Source organism: Thunnus maccoyii, chromosome 9 (assembly GCF_910596095.1).
Source record: "Thunnus maccoyii chromosome 9, fThuMac1.1, whole genome shotgun sequence".
NCBI classification, from domain to species: Eukaryota; Metazoa; Chordata; class Actinopteri; order Scombriformes; family Scombridae; genus Thunnus; species Thunnus maccoyii.
In genome coordinates, this window is record NC_056541.1 from 12,971,238 (window position 1) to 12,992,080 (window position 20,843).

Sequence of the window (20,843 nt, forward strand, 5' to 3'; positions counted from 1 at the left end):
TATCCAGTTTGAATGCACAAACTGTATGTTGTTCCAGGGGTTCCCTCAAACTCTGAAACATGTCTGCTCAGGGTAGGTGGGTGGGCCGTTGACACTTAGCAAATGTGTTCCTTCATCATCCAGCCTCTGCTGTGGTCTGGCCAGTCTTATCCAGCCTAATAAACATTGATTAGACCACATAATCAATGCACTCAATGACAATGATTCAGTGCGCTGCATAAATGTATCGACTGCAATCAGCTATAAACAGCAGCCCTCCTTTTCATGCATTTTCTCTATTTTACCAGCTATGTTTTGATGGGACAATAATTGTACAACCCTCTGTAGAGTTAACATATTTCATTAAGTGATACAGAGATGAGATAAAAAAATGTATTGACCATCTGTCTAGACTTTTAAAAAAATACATGAATGAATAAAAAACGTTTTTTTGCACAGCTCTGACAGCTACCAGAAGGTGGCAATGTTTAGCCACAGTTGGCATCAAAGTACTGACAGTTCTTTGTTGCTTTCTTATCCTGAAGTGTTGTACACTAAATTATATTTTCTTTGTAAAGCTGTGTGAACTGAATAAAACAAGAAATATGAGCAGAAATCTGACTTTTCCATGCTTAACACTCAATTATAATGAAAGGATTTGAATCAGTAAATGAAGTAGAACAATTGTTGGATATTCTAATCACAGAACTGTGTTTTAATAAAAACTCATTTAAACCACCTGCATTCAGGTTCAACATAAAAAAAACGACATCTAGACTGTTAGTCTGTGGTAGGAAAGTTTTTGGGGAATACCATAACACTATCTGCTCCTACAGTTTCAAAAACAGTGCAAGGACAAAGATCCAAAAGACAGCAATGTGATATATCATCTTTCATTAAACAGTTGAGGTCAATGAAAAAGAGCAGTAGGAAAACCCCAGTGTTAAGCATGTAACTTTGCTGCTCCTGGTTTCCGTGGCCATGCATGACCAGGTCATGTAATGAATGTTGATAAAATAGAAAAGCTGGTTTAATCAGGACGGATCACTGTGCAGAGGTGGAGAATGTCAGAGAGAGCAGGCACAGCTGCTTAGTGAGAAATCCAATATTGACTGTCGGGATAAATGTCCTGCATATTCTCTCATCTGTCCCAGGGGCCGTGGTATTATGCCTCTCACGTTAGCACTCCTAATTGGATTAAAAATGGCTTGTTATTGGGAGAAAAATGACTGAGAAAACTATCATGATTATTGCCTCTCAACAATGTTGGCTCCCAGAGCTGAGGAGGTGAAGTAACTTTCATGGCTTTGGAAAATGTCAAAATCATCCAAACAGCTACTTTGATAGATTGTGTTTTAAGATCAAATCAATGCGAGGCAATGTGTTCATATTCTGGTATTATAAAGCAAGAAATGTCACATCAAAGTCTAGTATTCAAGGCATTTATTTGTAGATTCCTTATTTTATACATTTTGAACAATCAACTAGACTTTGTGTGTTTATAAGGAGACATGTACTGTATGCATGCAGGCACGGCTGTGAATGCATGCATGAACAGAAATGAAACAGACAAATCCATCAGACGTCCACCGGGTTTTGTTTTGTAATACCACCAGGAGCACCCATTAACAGAAAATAAATGCTTAATGCCATAAAGCTGACAGTTTCTCATTCATACTGACACACCAGCTAAATTACACATAAAAGCACTGATAACATCATCATTAAATATTGATTTTAAAGATGGCTGAAACCAAAACACATTCACATATATGCTGCAAATTCATGACGGGAGAGTTTGGATGAGAGTCAAAGCAGATTGAGCAGAGGGTTTAAAAAAAAAAAAAAAAGAATCAGTCACATACACACTGGCATCTCATGAAGAAAAGATAGACAGAAGTGAAACAGAAGAAGAAAGGAGAGAGGAGAGAGGGTGAAAAGTAGAGAGAGGTAAAGGGTTGAAGGGGGGTAGAAAGAGATTTAAGGCTGAGGCTCAGAGCAGATGTTAGTGTTGATGATGATGGATGCAGGTTGTTGAGATGCAGAGTTGTTATCATGAGAGGCACTCGCAGCCTCCTCACAGCACACTTTCCCCCCAGATGTCACTGTGTGTGCGTGTGTGCGTTTGTGTGAGGGTGTGTGTGTGTGTGCATATGTGCATGGTACACCGCAGTGAAGAGGGAGATGCTGAAATGAGCAAGCCACATGCCCAAATTAGGCAAACACTAAATCTACTTTATCTATGTTGGTTTTTATAAAGTTGCAGATTGAAAATTCTTTAATGTAAGAAATGTTTCTCCTCAGTCTAAACTTAGATCAACTACAAGTAATCACAACAATGAACAGAGGCAATGAGATACAACAAAGGAGCGTTTATGAAGAAAGAGACACTGATTGGCACAGATGAGGCTAATGAACAACTATCTTTTACAATCAGAGACGCAGACACAGTGAAAAGCAACTTCCTCTAAAGGCATAAATTGGATTAATTTGAAGATTTTTCACCTTTATCTCACAAGGGAGAGAGCTTACATTCTCCTGCATCACACCACGTATCACTGGGTTACCACATACATCCCTACAATAATCCAAATTCACCAAAAACCACACATATTGGATGCACACACACACATACACAGGCAGCAGGTGGTGTATGTGTGTGTGTGAATGGGACATGTTGAGTGGTAACCTGCTCTACAACCAGATAAAAGGTGCAGGACAGAAACACGTCGGTAATTGATTGCTAATTAGTTCTTTTGTTGTCGTCCATTGTGTCCTGACAGAGCTTTGCCCTAGGCTGTCTATTCACACACAGGCTCTTTGGCCTAGCAGTGAGGAAATAGGCATAGCCAGTTTATAATGAGACACACTGATGTAACCCCAGCATTCTTTAGTAACCCTCTGTTATCGAACTTGGATGGAAATACACAACGATGGATTTTTAAAATTCATTTCACAGGTAACATGCATTCTTGTGCATTCTCAGACAAAAAAAAGCATGCATGTGAAGTCTTATTCCATGAGTCATGATGAGGTGATAAGTTTTCCTCCCAAAATTGGACAGCTGCAGTGTACGCCCACAGCTGGATGCTGCATTTTGCCTTACAGTATGTGTTGGAGCATACTATGTGCCATTTCCAGTGAGTTGCTATACCCACATCTCTCTCTCTCTCTCATCAGTGCATGAGAAATTACCTAATGAGGAATGGGTCGCACATTTCCACAAACTCATTAACCCGCGAGCGAGTGAGACTAATTGCAGCGTTTGGGTAATGTGATTTCACATCTGTTACTGCAGCCCAGGACACAGTAGTCAGCACAGGGCTGGATCTGGTGGGCTGAGCCACGCGTAGAGCTAGATTTACCAGAACAACACACACTCTGACACCACTGCAGCCAGCCTGGATGGATGGGTGGAGCAGCAGTAAGTTTGGCTGTGGTTATAACGTTTGATCAACTGTTGTCATGCAATATCTTGTAATTACATGCCTCTGCAGGGTGGGTGGGCCAAATGCATTCATTCTTAAAAAAACAAGACTAGGTCAAAGCCTAGTATATGGCTGGACTATGTATGAAATGTTGGTGTGTCCTGTAGTAAAGTGGGTATGTCATGTAGGTCTGCAAGACTGCAGATAGATTCTTCTCGTTGGTGCTAAATTGGATCAGCTGGAGGGACGATTTGTGGAACTCTCGCGAGATTTGTACGTGTTGTGTTTCTTCAATGTGCACCTGACCTGAACCGTAACCCTAACCCTAACCTAAAGCTTACCTTAAACCTAACTGCACTTGTGAACGTTTGTCCCTCCAGCTGATCCAACCTAGCATTTACCAAAGCCAATCAGCAGTGTTTGGAATCGCATACTAGCGTACTGCCTACTACATATTCAATCAGTATGTACTGCATATTGCCTAGTAAATGAATGATTAAGTATTCCAATACCAGCAGACTGTTCACACTAAAGTATATGCAAGTAAGACAGTCATGTGACCACATCACATGACTGCATCAAATGACTCTATCAATCACAACATCTGGTCTCGCCCAGCCAGCGGCCCCCTCACATCTTCGAAAACGTTGCAGCAAATTTTCAAAGAGGCATTATTTGGATAAACTGACCACATATTGGGAATCTAAATGGTTACTTTCTCGCCTGAAAAATATTAAAAAATAATAATAATAAGTGACATATTAACAGTCCTACAGCAAAAATTACAACAGCTTAATTGCCTTTGCTGCCAGTTGGTGCAAAATGGGGTACTTGGGCCTTTGGCCCAAGTAGGTCTATCTACAGACTTTGCAGTATCTACAAGACGCCTACTTTACTACATGGGGGGTTCTTGTAGTAAAGTGGGTGTGTCAGTCACTCAGTCAGTCAGTCAGTCAGTCAGTCGGTCAGTCGGTCAGTCAGTCACTCAGTCATTCAGTCAGTCACTCACTCAGTCAGTCAGTGAGTCAGTCACTCAGTCAGTCAGTCAGTCAGTGGGCTGGCACCACTGTTGTGGTCCAGCCAAAAAACAAGTCAGCCAGTGAATCAGTGAGTCAGTGAGTCACTCACTGACTAACTCACTGACTCACTCACTCGCTCACTCACTCAGTTAGTGAGTCAGTCAGTCATTCAGTCAGTCAGGGCTGGCCCCACTGTTGTGGTCCAGCCAAAAAACAAAACAAACAAACAGGAAAAGACTGACTCTTGCAAGGCCACAGCTGGGATGTGTGATGGGAGGTAAAAAATGACCCAACACCATAACAAAGCAAACAGTCAATAAAGTTTTTAAAATTTCTCTCAGTTTCCCAAAAGATGTCAATTTATTTTGAATTTAAATGTCAGATTGAGGAGGTTCTGTTCCACTAATAAATGGATTTGACATTCATGATTTACACTGTTTGATGTGTTAAATAAATATTAACAACTGATAACAACCTATCTCATTTATTTTCAATACATTAATTGTGATTTGACTATTGATTTTATTTTAATTTATAGACAAAGTAAATGTTTTATTACCATCAGGTTTTCCTTTCCTTGTGTGTTGTAATTAAGCTTCTTTATAATATAATCTTTATAATATAATCTAAACAACATAATGTGACCTGGTCATTGTATCAATCTATAAATGTAATCACAGTGTGATCCTGTGTTGTGTTTCTGCAGCATGGGAGACTTGGAAATAGCTTGAAAAAAATGTCAAAATTGTTTTTTTTATTGCATGTTGGAAAACTTCAGGCTATTTCATTCAAGCTAATTGGGTATAACAGAAACATAGGGTTTGAAACACACACACACACACACAAATCTGAGAGCACAAAGAAGAATAAATGAATTTTTCAGGGTCTTGACTAGGGTTGGTATTTTCAATAATTCAGTAAATTACTGCAAACAAATTTATGTTAATAGAAAAGGTGGGAACCAACTGTTTAATATGGGAAAAGTAATATACTTTTGTTAATTATGATTAATCCTTTGTTTAACCCCCCTGCATTGTTACAGAAACTCCAATTATAAGTTTACAGGCAGTGGGGCTGCTTATGGTAATGCCATATCTCATCAATTACCATCCCGTGACCGTAAATTGGCCTCAGCGCTGACAACGAGATGAGGTTAACACGCTGATTAATTTGAGCTGCTGTGATTTCAGGCTCAAGTTGACACTTATAATCTTTGACGCAGACAGTGAGGTCCGCTCACTTTCATAATGGAAAATTTTTATTTACTTCTTTCGGAGCTGCGTCACATCTCACATCAGGATAATTTGAAATTTAAGTAATGCAAACAAGGTGAGAGTTTTTCTTACGGAACTGATGGGCAAGTAATGAAGAATTTTAAATAAATGTCAAATGATCAAAAGGTGTAAAAGCTAAATCGCTTAGTGGCGTTTATCTGTTTTTTTATTTTTTATTTTTTGTTATGACATGTAATAAACAGTATACAAGTTACGCCTGATGATAAAAAATGTGTCAGTTTACCAACTTCAGGATGACAATGTGTCTGATTTCATAAATAATTCAAAATACTGTTTGTTTAATAGCTTTAAAACATATGATATTCATATATATTTAATCTTTTGGTGTCATGACTGTATGCTGTATGCCCACTGTGCCTCGAAGGTAAAGGCGTGCAGCAGTTTTACATTGATTTTTATCGGTTGTGTGAAATTGCAAAAAAAAAAAAAAAAAAAGTATGTATTTTTTAGTTAGTTTCCTAACAGACAGTCCCTAAGAAATGACAAGATCAACATGTTATATTATTTATTTAAATTATATTTTACTTGTTGTTTCATGTGTTTGTGCTCATATCTTTGTTTGGCTACTGGTTGATAAATGTGAGACAGCTGTTTGTGCGTAAAAGACTTTAACGCGTTGTTGCTAATGCAGAGGTGCACAATTTTAGCTCTGTAAGTCTGCATTACTTCTTATTTGTTTGTTTGTTTGTTGTTGTTTTTGTTTTTTGCTGTATTTCGACCCCCCCCCCCCCCCCCCCCCCCCCTCACAATTTATACAGTATGAGTCTGGTGTGTAACTCAGGTCAGGTTTTTTATTTATTTATTTATTTTATTTCTTTGACTGTGAAGCACTTCGTAACTGGTGTTTGTGAAAGGTGCTACATATAAAAATATATATATAAATAAACTTTGCTTGCTTGCTTGCTTGTATATGAACTACAGTAACTTTACAGAAGCACTCCACTCCACTTCTATTAGCCTACAGATAACAGAGGAAATTGACTAAAAAATCTGACAATGAAACAGAAACGTCAACAACCTTGATCCAGCTCTGTCTTAAACTTGAGGATAAACCACAGTTTAGTTACTTGGTCTATGTACAGTATGTACATGTGCTTTTTGGTAAAATGGCACTACTGTATCTACACTAGGTTCTTAATGCAATGCTGTAGATGTAGCCTGCAGTAGGCTGTGTATCAGACAGGATGTGACCCAGATTCAAGCTGATATTTAATAATGATAAAATAAGGTGGAAAGCCATTATAGTCAGTAACATTCATATGGGAACTAGGCGGTCTTGATATTTTCACATCCTCTGGTATTCCTATAACAACCCATTTGGGTGTTATAATAAGATTAATTTTGCTGCAATGTAAATATTGAGCCACTGATCGATTATGTAACCTCTATTTCGTGAGATGGGATCATAGCAGCCATTTTTACCCGGCAGATACAAGTGATGTAGTCTGACTAGACATAGATACACACACACAGGCCTGCGATTCTTCCTGTATAGTCCATCCAGTCTGCTCAGTGGGATGACCGTCATGGTTAAAGGCAATGACCGTCACATCACAGCACTGACATCTTTACCGCAGTTGTCTGCCACCGTGCGACCAGTCACCCTTCATAAACCCTTCAACCCTGTCACCTCATGAACACTGTTTAAAAAAAACCCTACAGGTCACTGAGCAACGAGCACTAACATTACAAATTTAACAAAATTACATTCAAGCCTACACCATGGACTTAACCAATATTCCTAAAATCATTTTTGATGGATATAATCTGAATAAACTAGCAAATAAGATATTACAATAACATCACTACCATACCAAATGTCACTACTGAGAGTCAATTATATTCTTCAGACAAAATAACTATATGTGCTATAATGGAGACATAAATCATTCTTGTTTTGACATTCTTGAAAATTACTTTTATTTGTTTGTCATTTTAAATTGGTACAAACCCGTCAATGTGGTGCATTTCGATGTAAGATCAAACATTTAAGAAATGTGTCAAGTAATAGCACATACAATAAGTTAAAACATGTCACAAAAAAGACCAGCGGGTACATAGCAAGAATGTTTTATCTACACAAAACATCCTAAAACAGAGTAGGCCTACTGAAAGATCATTGTATTTTTTTTTCGTATGCTCTCGTCTCATGCAGACGAGACTGAGGTCGCCTAACAAAAGTACCTGTTCAATCTGAGTGTGCACCATTTTCTCCCTAAATAATCCAAGCGTTTAAATCCACATGCACAGTGCATGCCTGTTCAATAGGCCCACCAACAGTATGGTGCGTGTGTGGTAGGCTGTTACCAAAATTTGTTACCAATCTTATAAATAACCGTTTTGACATAACACAACTTCACCTGAACACAATAACATGTGTGCTTAAAGACACACTCAATGAAAACGTAAATACGACGATTGTTTGGCTCTCGGTAATTAGGGCCTATATTCGAGATCATTACAATAGTATTTATCATCAATAGTTGATAAAATCCTTTTTGAATTAACAAGATAAATAACCCCAAACCCAAGTTATTTTTTTCTTCCATTTGTCCATCAGTGTTGTCCTTTTCCATTTTCTCACGTTTCAGGCCTGATTAGCTCGCTCATTCTCTCGTTTTGATCTAAATAGCCGGAATAAAAACAGAAAAAAGAGCCGGAGGTTGGGGCTGGGAGAGGGAGTTAGTTGGGTGTAAGAGGAGTGTGGTGGGGTGTTTTGAAAAGTCATTAAGTGAAACTCATGGACACTGTGTGCTCCAGCGCTTTGCGTCGCAGTGACGCGATGCTTGTCCCTCTCCACATGTCACTGTCCGGGGAACTACACAGCTGCGGGGAGCCCGATACGTTCGTGGGGCCGGAGAGAGAGGCCGACATTCCAGGGAAATGCGACTGGTAGAGGTGGGACTGCAGACCGGAGCCGTTGGAGGACAGGCCGTTGGAGAGACCCATGGAGTTTGGTGGTGGGCCGTGACCCAGGCTGCACTGTGACAGAGACTGTGCCATGCCCGTCTGGCGACCCAGGGCCGGCGGGAGCTGCAGCTGGGAGACCCCCGGCATCCCCGTGGCCCAGCGAGAGTCGTTGGCGTGGAAGGAGCACAGGCTGTTCTCCATGGCGGCCGCGGCAGAGAACTGTGGCAGGCCTGGCGTCGGGAGCAGCGTCCCCGGGGCGCGGAAAACATTGGTGGTCTTCTTCCTCTTCTTCCACTTGGCGCGTCTGTTCTGGAACCAAACCTGAAACCAGAGATACGGAACCATGAGCCATCAGGTGGATAGACTACACTAGATGTTTGGAGCAGTATCTGTTTTTACACCATGATGAGGGCAGCAAGGTGGCCTTGATGTTTACAGGCATCATCAGCCGAAAGATGTTAAAAGCGAGTCCCAATATGCTGAAAAATACCATTACGCACAACAAGCCCGCTTAAATCTGCAACGCCACAGAGCTTCAAGGCTCTAATAGGACATTATAGGGCCGAGAGTTATACAGTTAACAGTTATATTGTTAGGCCATGGCAGGGATAGACAGACAGCCTGCAAGGTGGTTGGAGAACCCTTCATGTATCCGCCGATATAATCCACCCTGAGTGTCCTTGAACAACAAGGGGCCTCTGCTGTGATTCCGACCCTCCTGTAAGACCACTGTTGAATTGGGGCAAACAAGAGCCCCATGTAGAGACCCATAAATGTCTTATTGGAATATTTTACTGCTACCAGCCAATCTGGGCAGAACTTTGAGGGGTTGCTGTCCGACAGCAGGTGTAATTCGTGAATTATGCTGAATAATATTAGTATACAGTCTTTATAACCATAAGAGAAGCCTCTTAAATGAAGTTTTTGTAAATACCAACCACGCGGCTACTGTTAAAACAACATCTTGCGTTCTCAGACGTTATGGATGGATTTGAAACCATCACAATGCCAGGGTTAGGGATTTCATTGTGCATATAATATTATATAGCAAAGGGGCTTTCTATTAAAACGCATCAGGGTGTTTTATTTCTGCTGTTCTGCAGCAGTGAGCCTAACAATCTATCTTTCTAACATCTTATTTACACGCAGATTAACTGAAAATTGCCACAAATACTGTGTGGGCTTAAATACAAATGGCCCACTGTACACAATCTATGTGAAGACAAAACCTACTTATCCACACGCACGCGCGCGCACCATAAACACACAGACCCCACATATACGCAACTAAAAACGCACGCGCGTCCCCGTTGAGCTTTATAAAGATTTCATCATCATCGGGCGTGATTAATGCGCGCGCGAGACTGTGAGTCGGTGCCACCGTATTAAAAGTGAAATCTCGCTCTCATTCCGCTCAGCCATCCGTGAAACGTCGCCCAAACCCATTACACTCAGGGGGGAAAGAAAATGCAATTTCTCATTCCATTAAAAAAGTACAATACATTCTTGAGTCCTATTAAGACGTCGCTGATAGAGCGTTTTAAAAGGAGAGGCTGTGGAGCCACGCACGCGGGCCAACACGCCCACTGAAGGCTGCACCTGCACGGCCTGCACTAATGTTTACCAACAGCCAGCAGGAGCAGAGTTGCACCGAGCGGCGAGGATCCTGCACTCGATGGAATAAAGAATTGATTATTAAGGTGACTAATGATTATACTGGTTTTATTGCTTTCAGTGGGATCATTTGCATGAATTTCACATCACTGGTTAATAACCCGTTCACTGTTATAAATAAGACTGGAATTGGTTGATAATGTGTTTGGTTTATTAGAGCCTGATATGTTCCTGCATGTCTGTTCAAAAAAAAAAAAAAAAAAAAAAAAAAAAAAAAGCATTGTGTGAATATAATCTGTTTCAGCCTGTTTAGATTGTTGCTAAATTATATACACATATCCACTTTCAAACAAAATTAATATATAAGCAAAGCTAAATAAATAATACAGTGGCAAACATTCCCATAATTACGTCAAAAAAGGGGGGGGCGGGGGGGTTGATTAATAAAATTCTGAAATTGGTAGAATATTTTAGGCACGATTTCGTTAATAAAAATGAAAAATACAGATATCAAACATTAATCTCAACTTTTTCTATTTTTTTGCAAGTCCAGATTTTAAAATTGAAAACTAAAAAAAAGAAACGAATATTAGACAAATGTAAAGGAGCAAATGAAGAAAACAGATAGGAGGGGTTATACAATATTTTTTAATATTGTAAAACGACACCTGGATGTTTTTTTGTTTTTTTTTACTTCAGGTTCATCGGAATTTCCAGTTCTCTAGTTTTTCGCAGGTTAGAAATGTTTCAGGACCTTGGACAGAGTCCTGCGTGTACTGAGTGTAAACGCTTTTAAAAATTAAATATTGCTCACTATCAGGCTAAATATGAACAAATAATGACATATTTGAATCATATAATTCAATTAAAATAATCTGTAGTTGGTAAATTTTCTAAAAGCGACTGTTACTGGAATATCAGAGCACAACGAATCGACCCTCAATCTTTTTGACGAACCGAGCTTTTTACTGAGTATGCTGAGACAGGATATTATTATTACAGTACTGTATATCAAACTACAAAATACAATATTTTAAAACATATATTTTTGTCACTTTAATGACAACCTGCACACATGTAACTTAGATTACTCCAGTGGCGTCTATCCACCAGTTAGCTTGGACATTCTTATCATATGCACCAAAATCTTGACACCTAATGACCACAAATTTCTAGGGACAAAAAGATCAGCGATGATTGCAAAACATTGTGGTAAATGAAAAATTATTCGAGGTGACCAAACTATGAAGAACATTGTTCCTGAATCCTCTCCTGATGTGAATCTAGTCTATAGCATATTGCTCACTGCCTGCTAAGTGGATTTAATGGATTATTTTTGGACATTTATGCTGAGAAACCCCAACAAGATCAAATCTAGACCCAATGCCACACCCTGCACTCACTCTCGCGCCAGTGTCTGCATCCTGTTGTAAAATTATCCACACTGCACAAATGTTTACCTGAACTCTGGACTCAGTGAGGCCGATCCTTAACGCCAGTTCTTCTCTCATGAAGATGTCTGGGTAGTGGGTTTTGGCGAAGCTGCGCTCCAGCTCGTTGAGCTGCGCCGGGGTGAAGCGCGTCCTGTGCCGCTTCTGTTTCTGCTGACTGGAGGTCTGACCGGAGCTTTGCTGCGGTTGCTGCTGCTGCTTTTCTTGCTCCTTCCCGTTCACCGGCATGCCGGCCGAGTTGGATCCCACAGTGGCGATGTCTTCTCCCGGCAGAAGAGTGGTTCCCTCTACAGAGTCTGAACCAGGGGCCATGTCTCCCGGATGCCCCTGGTCTGGCACCCCACCACCGAGCCGACACTTTAGAGCCTCTCGGTGTCCGAGTAACTCTGCAGCATCCTTCATCCCTGAGAGGATGAGGAGAGAGGCTTTGAGTAAATACATGGCAAATCTTACAGCGGGTGCATCTTTAAATACATAAACAGATTCACTTTATACGACAAAGGAGACAGATGCATTTTAAAATAAGAAATAAACTTCATGTAGCTCGGCTCTTAATCGTCATTTTGCTGTCAAATCATTTCTCATTTCTGCTAAATTACTGCAAAGCTTCGAGCAACAATAAACCACTTAGCTGTTAACATAATTCAATACACACTCTATTTATCACTTCACATGATTAAACAAAAAGTTGAAATCTTACAGTGGAGTTTAGGGCCGGAGTTTAGTGATGATAACTCACCGAGCCGAGCATCCAGGAGGTCGGCGTGAGAGAGCATCGCGTACCGCTCCAGGGCGAAATGCGCTCCAAAAAAACCCTACAACTTTGGGGCAATTTAAAAAGTATATATGGTCTAAATGAACGAAAATTCGGTTTGTGGTTAAAAAAGGAGGTCCCTTGCATTATAATGTCCTTTAGAGCGATGGGGAGGCGCTTATTAGTTGAAAGAACCCGTGAGCTTCCTCAAATAAGAGCCAATCAGAGCAGGAGCTTGGAAATGTCAGCGACGTGACTCCCCCCTCTTTTCTTTTCTTTCCTTTTTTTTTTTTTTTTTTTTTAAACACACGTACGCACGCACGCGAGCATGCGCGAGCATAGACCTAAACGCGCACGAAACACTACAATTCAATTCAATCCTCTGCCATTCCATCCTCTGATTTATTAACTTTTCATGCTCAAATTATTCCACGTTAAACATCTTAATGTGTTTGTTTAATCTCATATAGCCAGTGCCATGACGGGACTCCTGTTTGTAGATGGATATACATGTAAAATACTGCAGGTGGGAACATGCAAAGGCTTGGTTAATGTTGCTCAAGGATGTATAGACGCTTATTTGACCCAGCAAATGTAGTGCCATTAAAAAAATTATTCATATCAACACCTCAATTTTCAAATAATTGGACTATATGAATCACAGACATTAACTTTGCTTTAGAGAGGGAGGGCTCATTTCCCAAAATAACAAAAATGTCTATAAATTAGAACAATTTTCAAGATAATTACTCTATATTTTTATAGCTAAAGATTTATTAAATTACTGAGAACAGGACAGTTATAGTGTTTGTTATAAGAAAATATATAAGAAGCCTTATAAACACCAGGCCTCATCCAGCACCTCAGAGCCCCACTTCCCTCCCGTCCTTGAATCACAAACAAAACGAATATCACTCCCATTCCCCCATGGCAGGTGATTTGTGGAGACAAATCGAGGAAATAAATAAATAAACGAGTACAGATGGATTTAAGCTCTGTTAGTGATCGGCCGCTTTAACTCCCATCGACTTTTCATCAACGTGGGCACAATTAAAGGTATTTAGGCCTGTTTGGTTCAAACAAAATCAGACGTGGTAGACAGTAAACGATTGTGCCCCCTTTAGCAGTGGTCCATAAGTAGGTCTATTATACAATTAACAGGACAGCCATTGATCTGCACTACTTCTCCAGACAGTGCTGGTTAGAGAGGGCTTTTGGCAGATGTCAGGGTGAGCCTGGTGAATAGACCACCGACTGGGACTAAATAGGTTTCTTTGCAGCCGCACAAAGGAGGCGTCCGAGCGAAGACTCCTCTCTCTCCTCCTGCACCACATGGAGACAGCTCATCTTTTATGCTCCTCAACCGCAATCTGCCGGGATGCAGGGAAGTAGCCTCTATGTGGCACAGCGTGAAAACTTAAGGAAATGGACTGGTGCATGGTCCACTGAGATGAGGAAAGCTGTGACCGGCTCCCGAGGTTCAGGAGAAGCAATCAGCAGCAGGAGAAGCATCAGCAGCAGGAGCAGGAGCCTCGTTTGATTCAGACGTGTAGACCAAAAGGGAGGAGAGGGACTCTGTGTGTTGTAAGGCCATCCCTGCGTTTGTGAAGGGCTTGAGCCCGGAGAGACGGTCTGTATGCTTTGGAAGTTGTTTGATTTCCAATTCGTGTAAATCTGAAGACAAGCAAACAAAATCTAAAATGTGGTAATAAACTCAGAGCTAATTTTCACTTGTTGCTAAAGAGAAATTTTGCAAATATACAAGCAGAAAATTGAATATTACATGACATCAATATGTAAGTAATGAATTATTTATGATACTAATATGTAAATTAATGTAATAATAAATTACGTCCATGTTATTCTAATTCGGGATAACTTTAAGGCAATTATTCAATATATTATCTGAGGCTAATTTGATCAAACTGGGCTTTATTGTTTTTCTTTTTACTAATTTAAAAATAAAATTGCGCTGCTCATGCAATTATTATTAATTTTATTATTATTATTATTATTAAATTAGAGGCCAAGTAGTAATTTCATATTATTTTTCCCATAGACAAATAAACAAGATAAATAATTATTATACACACACAAATACAATAATAATAACAATAATAATAAAAAATAAATAACAACAACAACAACAATAATAATAATAATAATAATAATAATAATAATAATAATAATAATAATAATAATAATAATAATGTAATTTAAACATAAGCTGCATTAAAACAGGTTTGGTGGTTATTTTTGAAGACATGATACATATTGATATGAGGTTTGTTGCAGTAAAAGCAGTCCGGATAGCAGACACCCCTTCAGCTGTCCGATCCTCCGCCTGTAACTTATTGCTGTAATAAGAGGAACCCCCTTGAAATGGGTCTATGTCTCACTCAGCCTCCCTAACTGGACCACATCAATCTTCCCCAGTAAAAACACACTCACATACAATCCTCCCGGGTTAATGCGGCGCATCTGAGTGCGGAACGGCTGTTTACACGCGAGGAGACACTTTTAATGGAAGCGCACCAAAAACAAATGCAATTTTGTAGAGCAATTTCAAAGATCAAGAATTCCATGTCCACCCTCTCCGCGGTTTTTTAGCAATCAAACTGCGTTAAATCCATTGCTCATATGGGCCTTTGCAGAATAGGATAGTACAACAGAATAGTAACAAAAGGCAGATGCGGGGATAAGATCCTTTACACCATAACCAAACACTAACACAGACCAGCGCCTGAACTGGTTGTTCAGGCCTATTGCATCGCCTCGTAGGCATCTGCATTCACTCAGTTACAGAAATCTAAAGGGAAAATCGATGTTCCATCTGCAGAAACGCCACTCTAACAAATCACAACGTAGTTTTGTGCAGGTGATTTCATGACAGTCGGTGGAATAAGAAGCACACCAATAAGTGCGTTGCATCCGAGAGGTGCACAGAGAGAGGCGAGAGCGGAGAGCCACAGACAGGCAAACCCATTAGAGGCTTCCCTCTTCGGCCACCCAACCTGGCTGCACCACCCCGCGCATCTCATGCCCCAATTAGGCCCGCTGCCCTCCGCCTGGTCTCCGTTACTGCGTGATCTGGTGCACAGAGCGGTAATCACGGCCTCAAATAAAATAATCAGCAAAGAAGAGCGATTTCCTTAATGAGGAAGAAGAGGCGTGTGTCACGGAGAGGGGTGGTGTGGTGGTGGCGTGAGTGTGTGTGTGTATGTGTGGCTGGTGGTTAGGGGGTTATTAAAATAGAAATGAAAGTCACAGTAGGTGTCATTAACAAAATGGTGTTCAGAGTCTTAAGCAGCCTTAAAATGTCTCATTATTATTTCTGTTAAGAGGTGACCCATGCTCAGGTGTTCTATGTTTAGGATGCTTGTAATTAACAGAAACATCCAGTGTGAACAACCTCAGGTGAAAGTTAACAGGTATATGTGGTTCATCGGCATTAAGTTCAGCACCTCATGCCAGTCAAAATTAAACATGAAGGTGAAATGTTTCAACACGTTTATTGGTTTAATATCGTCAAGAAAAAGTACAAACACACTTGAGCTCTGTGGATGTTGGAGGTTTAGTTGTTGTTAAGTGAACAACGCCTCCATAAAAAGATCAATTTTATGTTCACACAGATCAGAAATCATTTACACTTCTGCTCACGACATCACCAGAATTGTCTTTGTTATAGGGTTTCTTGGACCCAGCAAATTGTAGATTTAGCTGAAAAAACAGACAAACTGTATGTTTGTGATGTGATGATTTAAGGACTAATAACTCTCCTCTAAAAAAAGACCATAAATATTGACTAATCAGCTAAAATGACCTCAGTCGACCAAGACCTTTTAACGTCTGATTAGTCACCCAATTGAGTAAAAGGTGGCAGCCCTAAACATCATACACAGTCAGTGAAAATCCAAACAGGCTAATGGGACTGCTGATGCTGGTGATTTAGAATCACAACAGTCAATATTGCACGTATCATCAGGGTATAAAATATTCCCAAATCATAGATGCATATATTCAGAATCATCTATTTTACACTGAAACTCAAGGAGCTGAATCTGCTAATATACCAAATCCCCACAACTCCAATTGTCATATTCTAATTTCATTTAAAGGTAAATTAAATTGACACAACTCGTATCCCTTAAAACGTATAGAATACAAAAAAAAAAAAAAGCCATGGGAAAAACCTTTCAATGCATGGCAATCAATCTGAAATCAAGGCTGTTTTTCTCTGTTTCTGAAACGTGGACATTTTGGAAATATAGGGTTTAAGGGCCAACAGCAAAACAAATCTTCTGTGAAATCTGTTTTGACAGCTTATTGGCCCGAGAGTATCCACTGAGGTTTGCAATACAATTCTGATAAAAGCTTGATTCCACTTGATCATGTATGTTTTCATCATCCCTCACTGTCTGGCAGCAGTGTAAAGCTACATCAGTTTGAATGTGCTTTTTCCTCCCGGCTGTTAATTTAATTTCTATGCGTACATACTCTATATTATTTAATTAATCCCATCGTATTATAATCACACATAAAAACAGAAGCAAAATATTTAGCTAACGAGGAGTAGAGTATTAAGCATAGGCGGTAATCTATTGTATTTACATTCTGACCTCAGTCATTTAGACCTCTCCGGCTGTCGACAGATCTAATTCCTTCTCCTCCCTGACACCTTGACTTTCCCTCCAGTTCTGCTCCAGCTATTAGAATATGTTCTTTCTTAAGTCCGGTCATTAGTTAGGTCCATTACTGTGGCTCCATCGTTAGGAAGCTGTAATGCATCATTGAAGGTAATGAGTGCCTTACATTACAGGTGCCAGCGAACCTTAGACACACTGCACAGCCCCTCACACCGCAGCCCGAAAACAACTCTGCTTTCACCAATTGCAACTTCTAAACTGTCACAGTAAGGTGATGTTGTCCAGGATGAGTTACTGTGTTATGAAAATAACATATTTTTTTATTTAGATCACAAAAGCTCATTGAGAATGCATAAGATAGACATCACATTATTTGTGATTTAATAGGTGTAGATGGTGAAAATAACTTCTAATCATTCTTGTGGCAAACACACATACATATGTTCACACACACATGCCTCCTACACACCTAAAATACCAGATAAAAAGGGGAGGACTTGGGTCAGTAGTGTCTCTGAGTAGCTTGAAATTAGGAACATGTGCTGGCAATTATCAAACTGCAGCAAAGCCACATCTTGCAATTTAATGCCTCAGCAAATTAAAGAATAAATGGGATCAGTCTCTTTGACCTTGCTCACTGTGACTTGCCGAACTTGATCTACCTGATACTTCAAGTGTGTGACTCGCTCACTCTGACACATATAGGCGCGCGCGCACACACACACACACACACACATATATATATATATATAAAAGCCTCTATATATGCAGCTTATAGAGAGAAAAAGAGACATGTGCGCATAAAGGCACATCCTAAAAATGTGCTCTACTTTGCTGTGTGATGATAGGAACAATGTGAAAGCAGAAGATACTATGAAATAAAGCGAGAAAGTACACACACACACACACACACACACACACACACACACACACACACTTGTTGTAGCTCTGTTGTCGCCGTCCACAACACCGCGCAGCTTCCTACTCACCCAGCCAGTTCAGCTCGCCTCTCACTTCACAAATCCCACACTTTCCCCATCCATCCATTCTCTTCATCATCCTCTCCTCGTCTCCTCCCGCTCTCTCCTCCCTCCTCTCCATCCACCCCGCCACATTTCTGCTGCTCCTCTGCTAAACACGGCGCACTACCCCTCCCAAGATTAATTGATCATCAATTTAGCTCTAATTTGGACCAAGTCAGCTGGTAAATGGGGCAGTTTTCCCTGATTGTTAGTGAAATGTGTGCAAGTACATTGATAAATTTTGATTATTTATCAATTACAACCAAATGAACTAAATCTATTGAATAAATTCTAGCCTGATTGCCATAATAGAGTTTGAAAATATGGCTATTGATAATGATTCCGGCTAATAGTCTTTTCCGGCCGTGGTTGCCGGCTTGTCGGAATGACAACACAAAACTCATTTTTCACAGAATCAGCTGAGTAAGTGCGAGGCCGATCTTTCATTAATCAGTCACATTACGGAGCTGATACGCCGTCATACGCGACGCTTTCCTCAGAAAGACTCAAACACTTTGTCATATTTTATGTCAATTACCAGTCATTTCGTTGTGTTCCATCAAGACATCTTGTAATAGTTAACATATGCTAAGGTAAAGCTCCCTTGTCCCGCCCTCCGGGAGCTCTACTGGAGGATGCCGGCTCTGTGTTTGGGGAGTGGAGGGGGGTGAGAGACAGGGCTGATGATGAAATGAGCCCTGCTCTTAATTTCTTATTTTCCTGAGCTGAGGCGCTTATGGGAAGGGTGGAGCACGGGCTTTTTTAAATGGACCTGCCACCGTGTTTTCCCAAAGTTAATGGAAAAGCAGCTTGCTGGAAAATAGGAGAGGGAGAAATTGGAATTAGGTTCAGAGGCTTTCACACACACACACACACACACACACACACACACACACACACACACACACACACACACACACACACACAATAACAAGGGATAACTATGAGCTACGGGCCTATTTCCACACAGACATACAAATTAGTGTTGTCATTTTCACACAAAATCGCGCGATTAACTAAAAGTGATCTTTTAGCTTTTTTTTTCATTTATCAGAAAGGTGCGTGACACGATTTCTGCGTCTGAAATCGCATTAAAAAAAAAACTAAAATGACAAAATGCCATAAAATATGTGGAAATGGTAGCATGAGATATTGTACTGTTTAGTGAACAAAACCGATTTGATCTTAAATGTGTCTTACATTTGCCCTCTCAAGCCTGACCGCTGGGGAAAGAGAGGAAGGAGCTGAAATAACTGCGATATCAGCCTTCCTTTTTAATCAATGATATGAGCCCCTCTGCACCAATCATGGCTGCTGGAAGCAACTTAATGATCAGCATTTAGAGTGGGCAGGTAAACCAGCGCGCTATGGAGCCAACACAGGGGCCAACTGCAGGTGAATTAACCCAGTCCAGATCTAATATGCTGGTGTCAGCTCTGGTTAGTGCATGGCTAACTGTGGCCTGTATTGGCAGTGGCATAGCATCCAACATTGTCTCCCTCATATGCCAGCAGGCAGCTATCTATAATCGATGGCCACTTTTAATTGGACGGGCTGTCTGTTAGTGGACACCCGAAGGTTGTGCAGGGGGAGCAGCACTGTATTTACCACACGGTTATGGTGGATAAATAGGTCGGGGACCTCGAAGGTTTCCTCTATAAAAAGCTAATCAAGGCTTCTGCTGTTGCATGGCAGTCAATTATATTTGAAAATTTCACACAGTGACCCTCAACAATTTATAAGGATCCTAATCAGAAATGCTATAACAGCCATGAAATTATATAGATTTAAATATTAATACGTTTATTCAAAAGTCAAAAGATAATATAACGTTAAGGTAGATTTTTATGAATGCAATTTATATTTTTCTCAACAAGGCAAAGAATAATAATAATTTGTCTACTGTTAGCCACTGTGCTTACATTATATTAACTCTGTAAATAACAAAACCAGTAGTTTATTATCTCGCAGACAACTGTATAATTGTTTCCACTGCTACAAAAATAAAGAAGGAATCTACAATCAGGCAAATGTCATTTAGGCCTAATTGAACTGAGTGGGCCCATTATATCCTTACAGAACTCATTTTCACTGCTTTGAGCATATAGGTAGATTGGTGTTTAGGATATGGAATCAATGCGTGTAGACAGAAATATCTTCACTAATGGAGACAATAAATGAAATCGGCCGTTATTATCCTAATTTCTACCGGGACAAGGAGGTCAGAGAAATATGAATGAATTTTCTCTTAGCCGGAACGACCTACTGATGCTGGGTTGAAAGGCTTTTCATTCCTTATCCACATACTATTCATTATTTCCAAAATGAACTCCACAGAGGTAAGCTACACTGCCTTGACTAATAGGCTTAAGTGACTTTTTCCTTTATTTCGCCTCTTGATTTGAACCCCTGAGGTGTGTGAGCACATGCCACTGTTAAAAAAATATCACCCAGATCATGGCTGCATAAGTTTAAAATTAGCCTACATGTTGTTTGGAGTATAGCTGAGGCACCATCTGATGAACACTGCCTAAGCTGTCCTTTCTCATTTTTCCCTCACGGTTGATGATTGCTGCCCCCACTCGCAAGTCTACTCTGCTCTCTATTTTTTCTTTTTTTTTTTTATTATTACTCTTTTTTAAACCAGCGGATTGCCAGAGCTATAAGGAGTCTGGAAGCAGGAGACGGAGGGCCACCAGTGGACATGCTGCTTTTGGCGCAGCCT

General features: G+C 40.3%; 1 protein-coding gene across 3 annotated transcripts in view; it reads right to left on the reverse strand.

Moving 5' to 3' along the window:
• Positions 1-7,660: 7,660 nt before the first annotated feature.
• The window catches only part of LOC121904369 (homeobox protein orthopedia B-like), a 47,052-nt gene continuing 33,869 nt past the window's right edge, over positions 7,661-20,843 (reverse strand). The window contains exons 1-3 of one of the 3 annotated variants that reach the window (XM_042422081.1): positions 12,436-12,702; positions 11,706-12,100; positions 7,661-8,952 (exon numbers count right to left, since the gene is read on the reverse strand). In XM_042422081.1, coding sequence (XP_042278015.1) covers positions 8,449-8,952; positions 11,706-12,100; positions 12,436-12,472 — 936 coding nt within the window. In that variant the 5' untranslated portion in view covers positions 12,473-12,702 and the 3' untranslated portion in view covers positions 7,661-8,448. Of the gene's footprint in view, positions 8,953-11,705; positions 12,101-12,396; positions 12,703-20,843 lie in introns of those variants that run through there. The other 2 variants (XM_042422080.1, XM_042422082.1) reach the window with 2 other exon arrangements.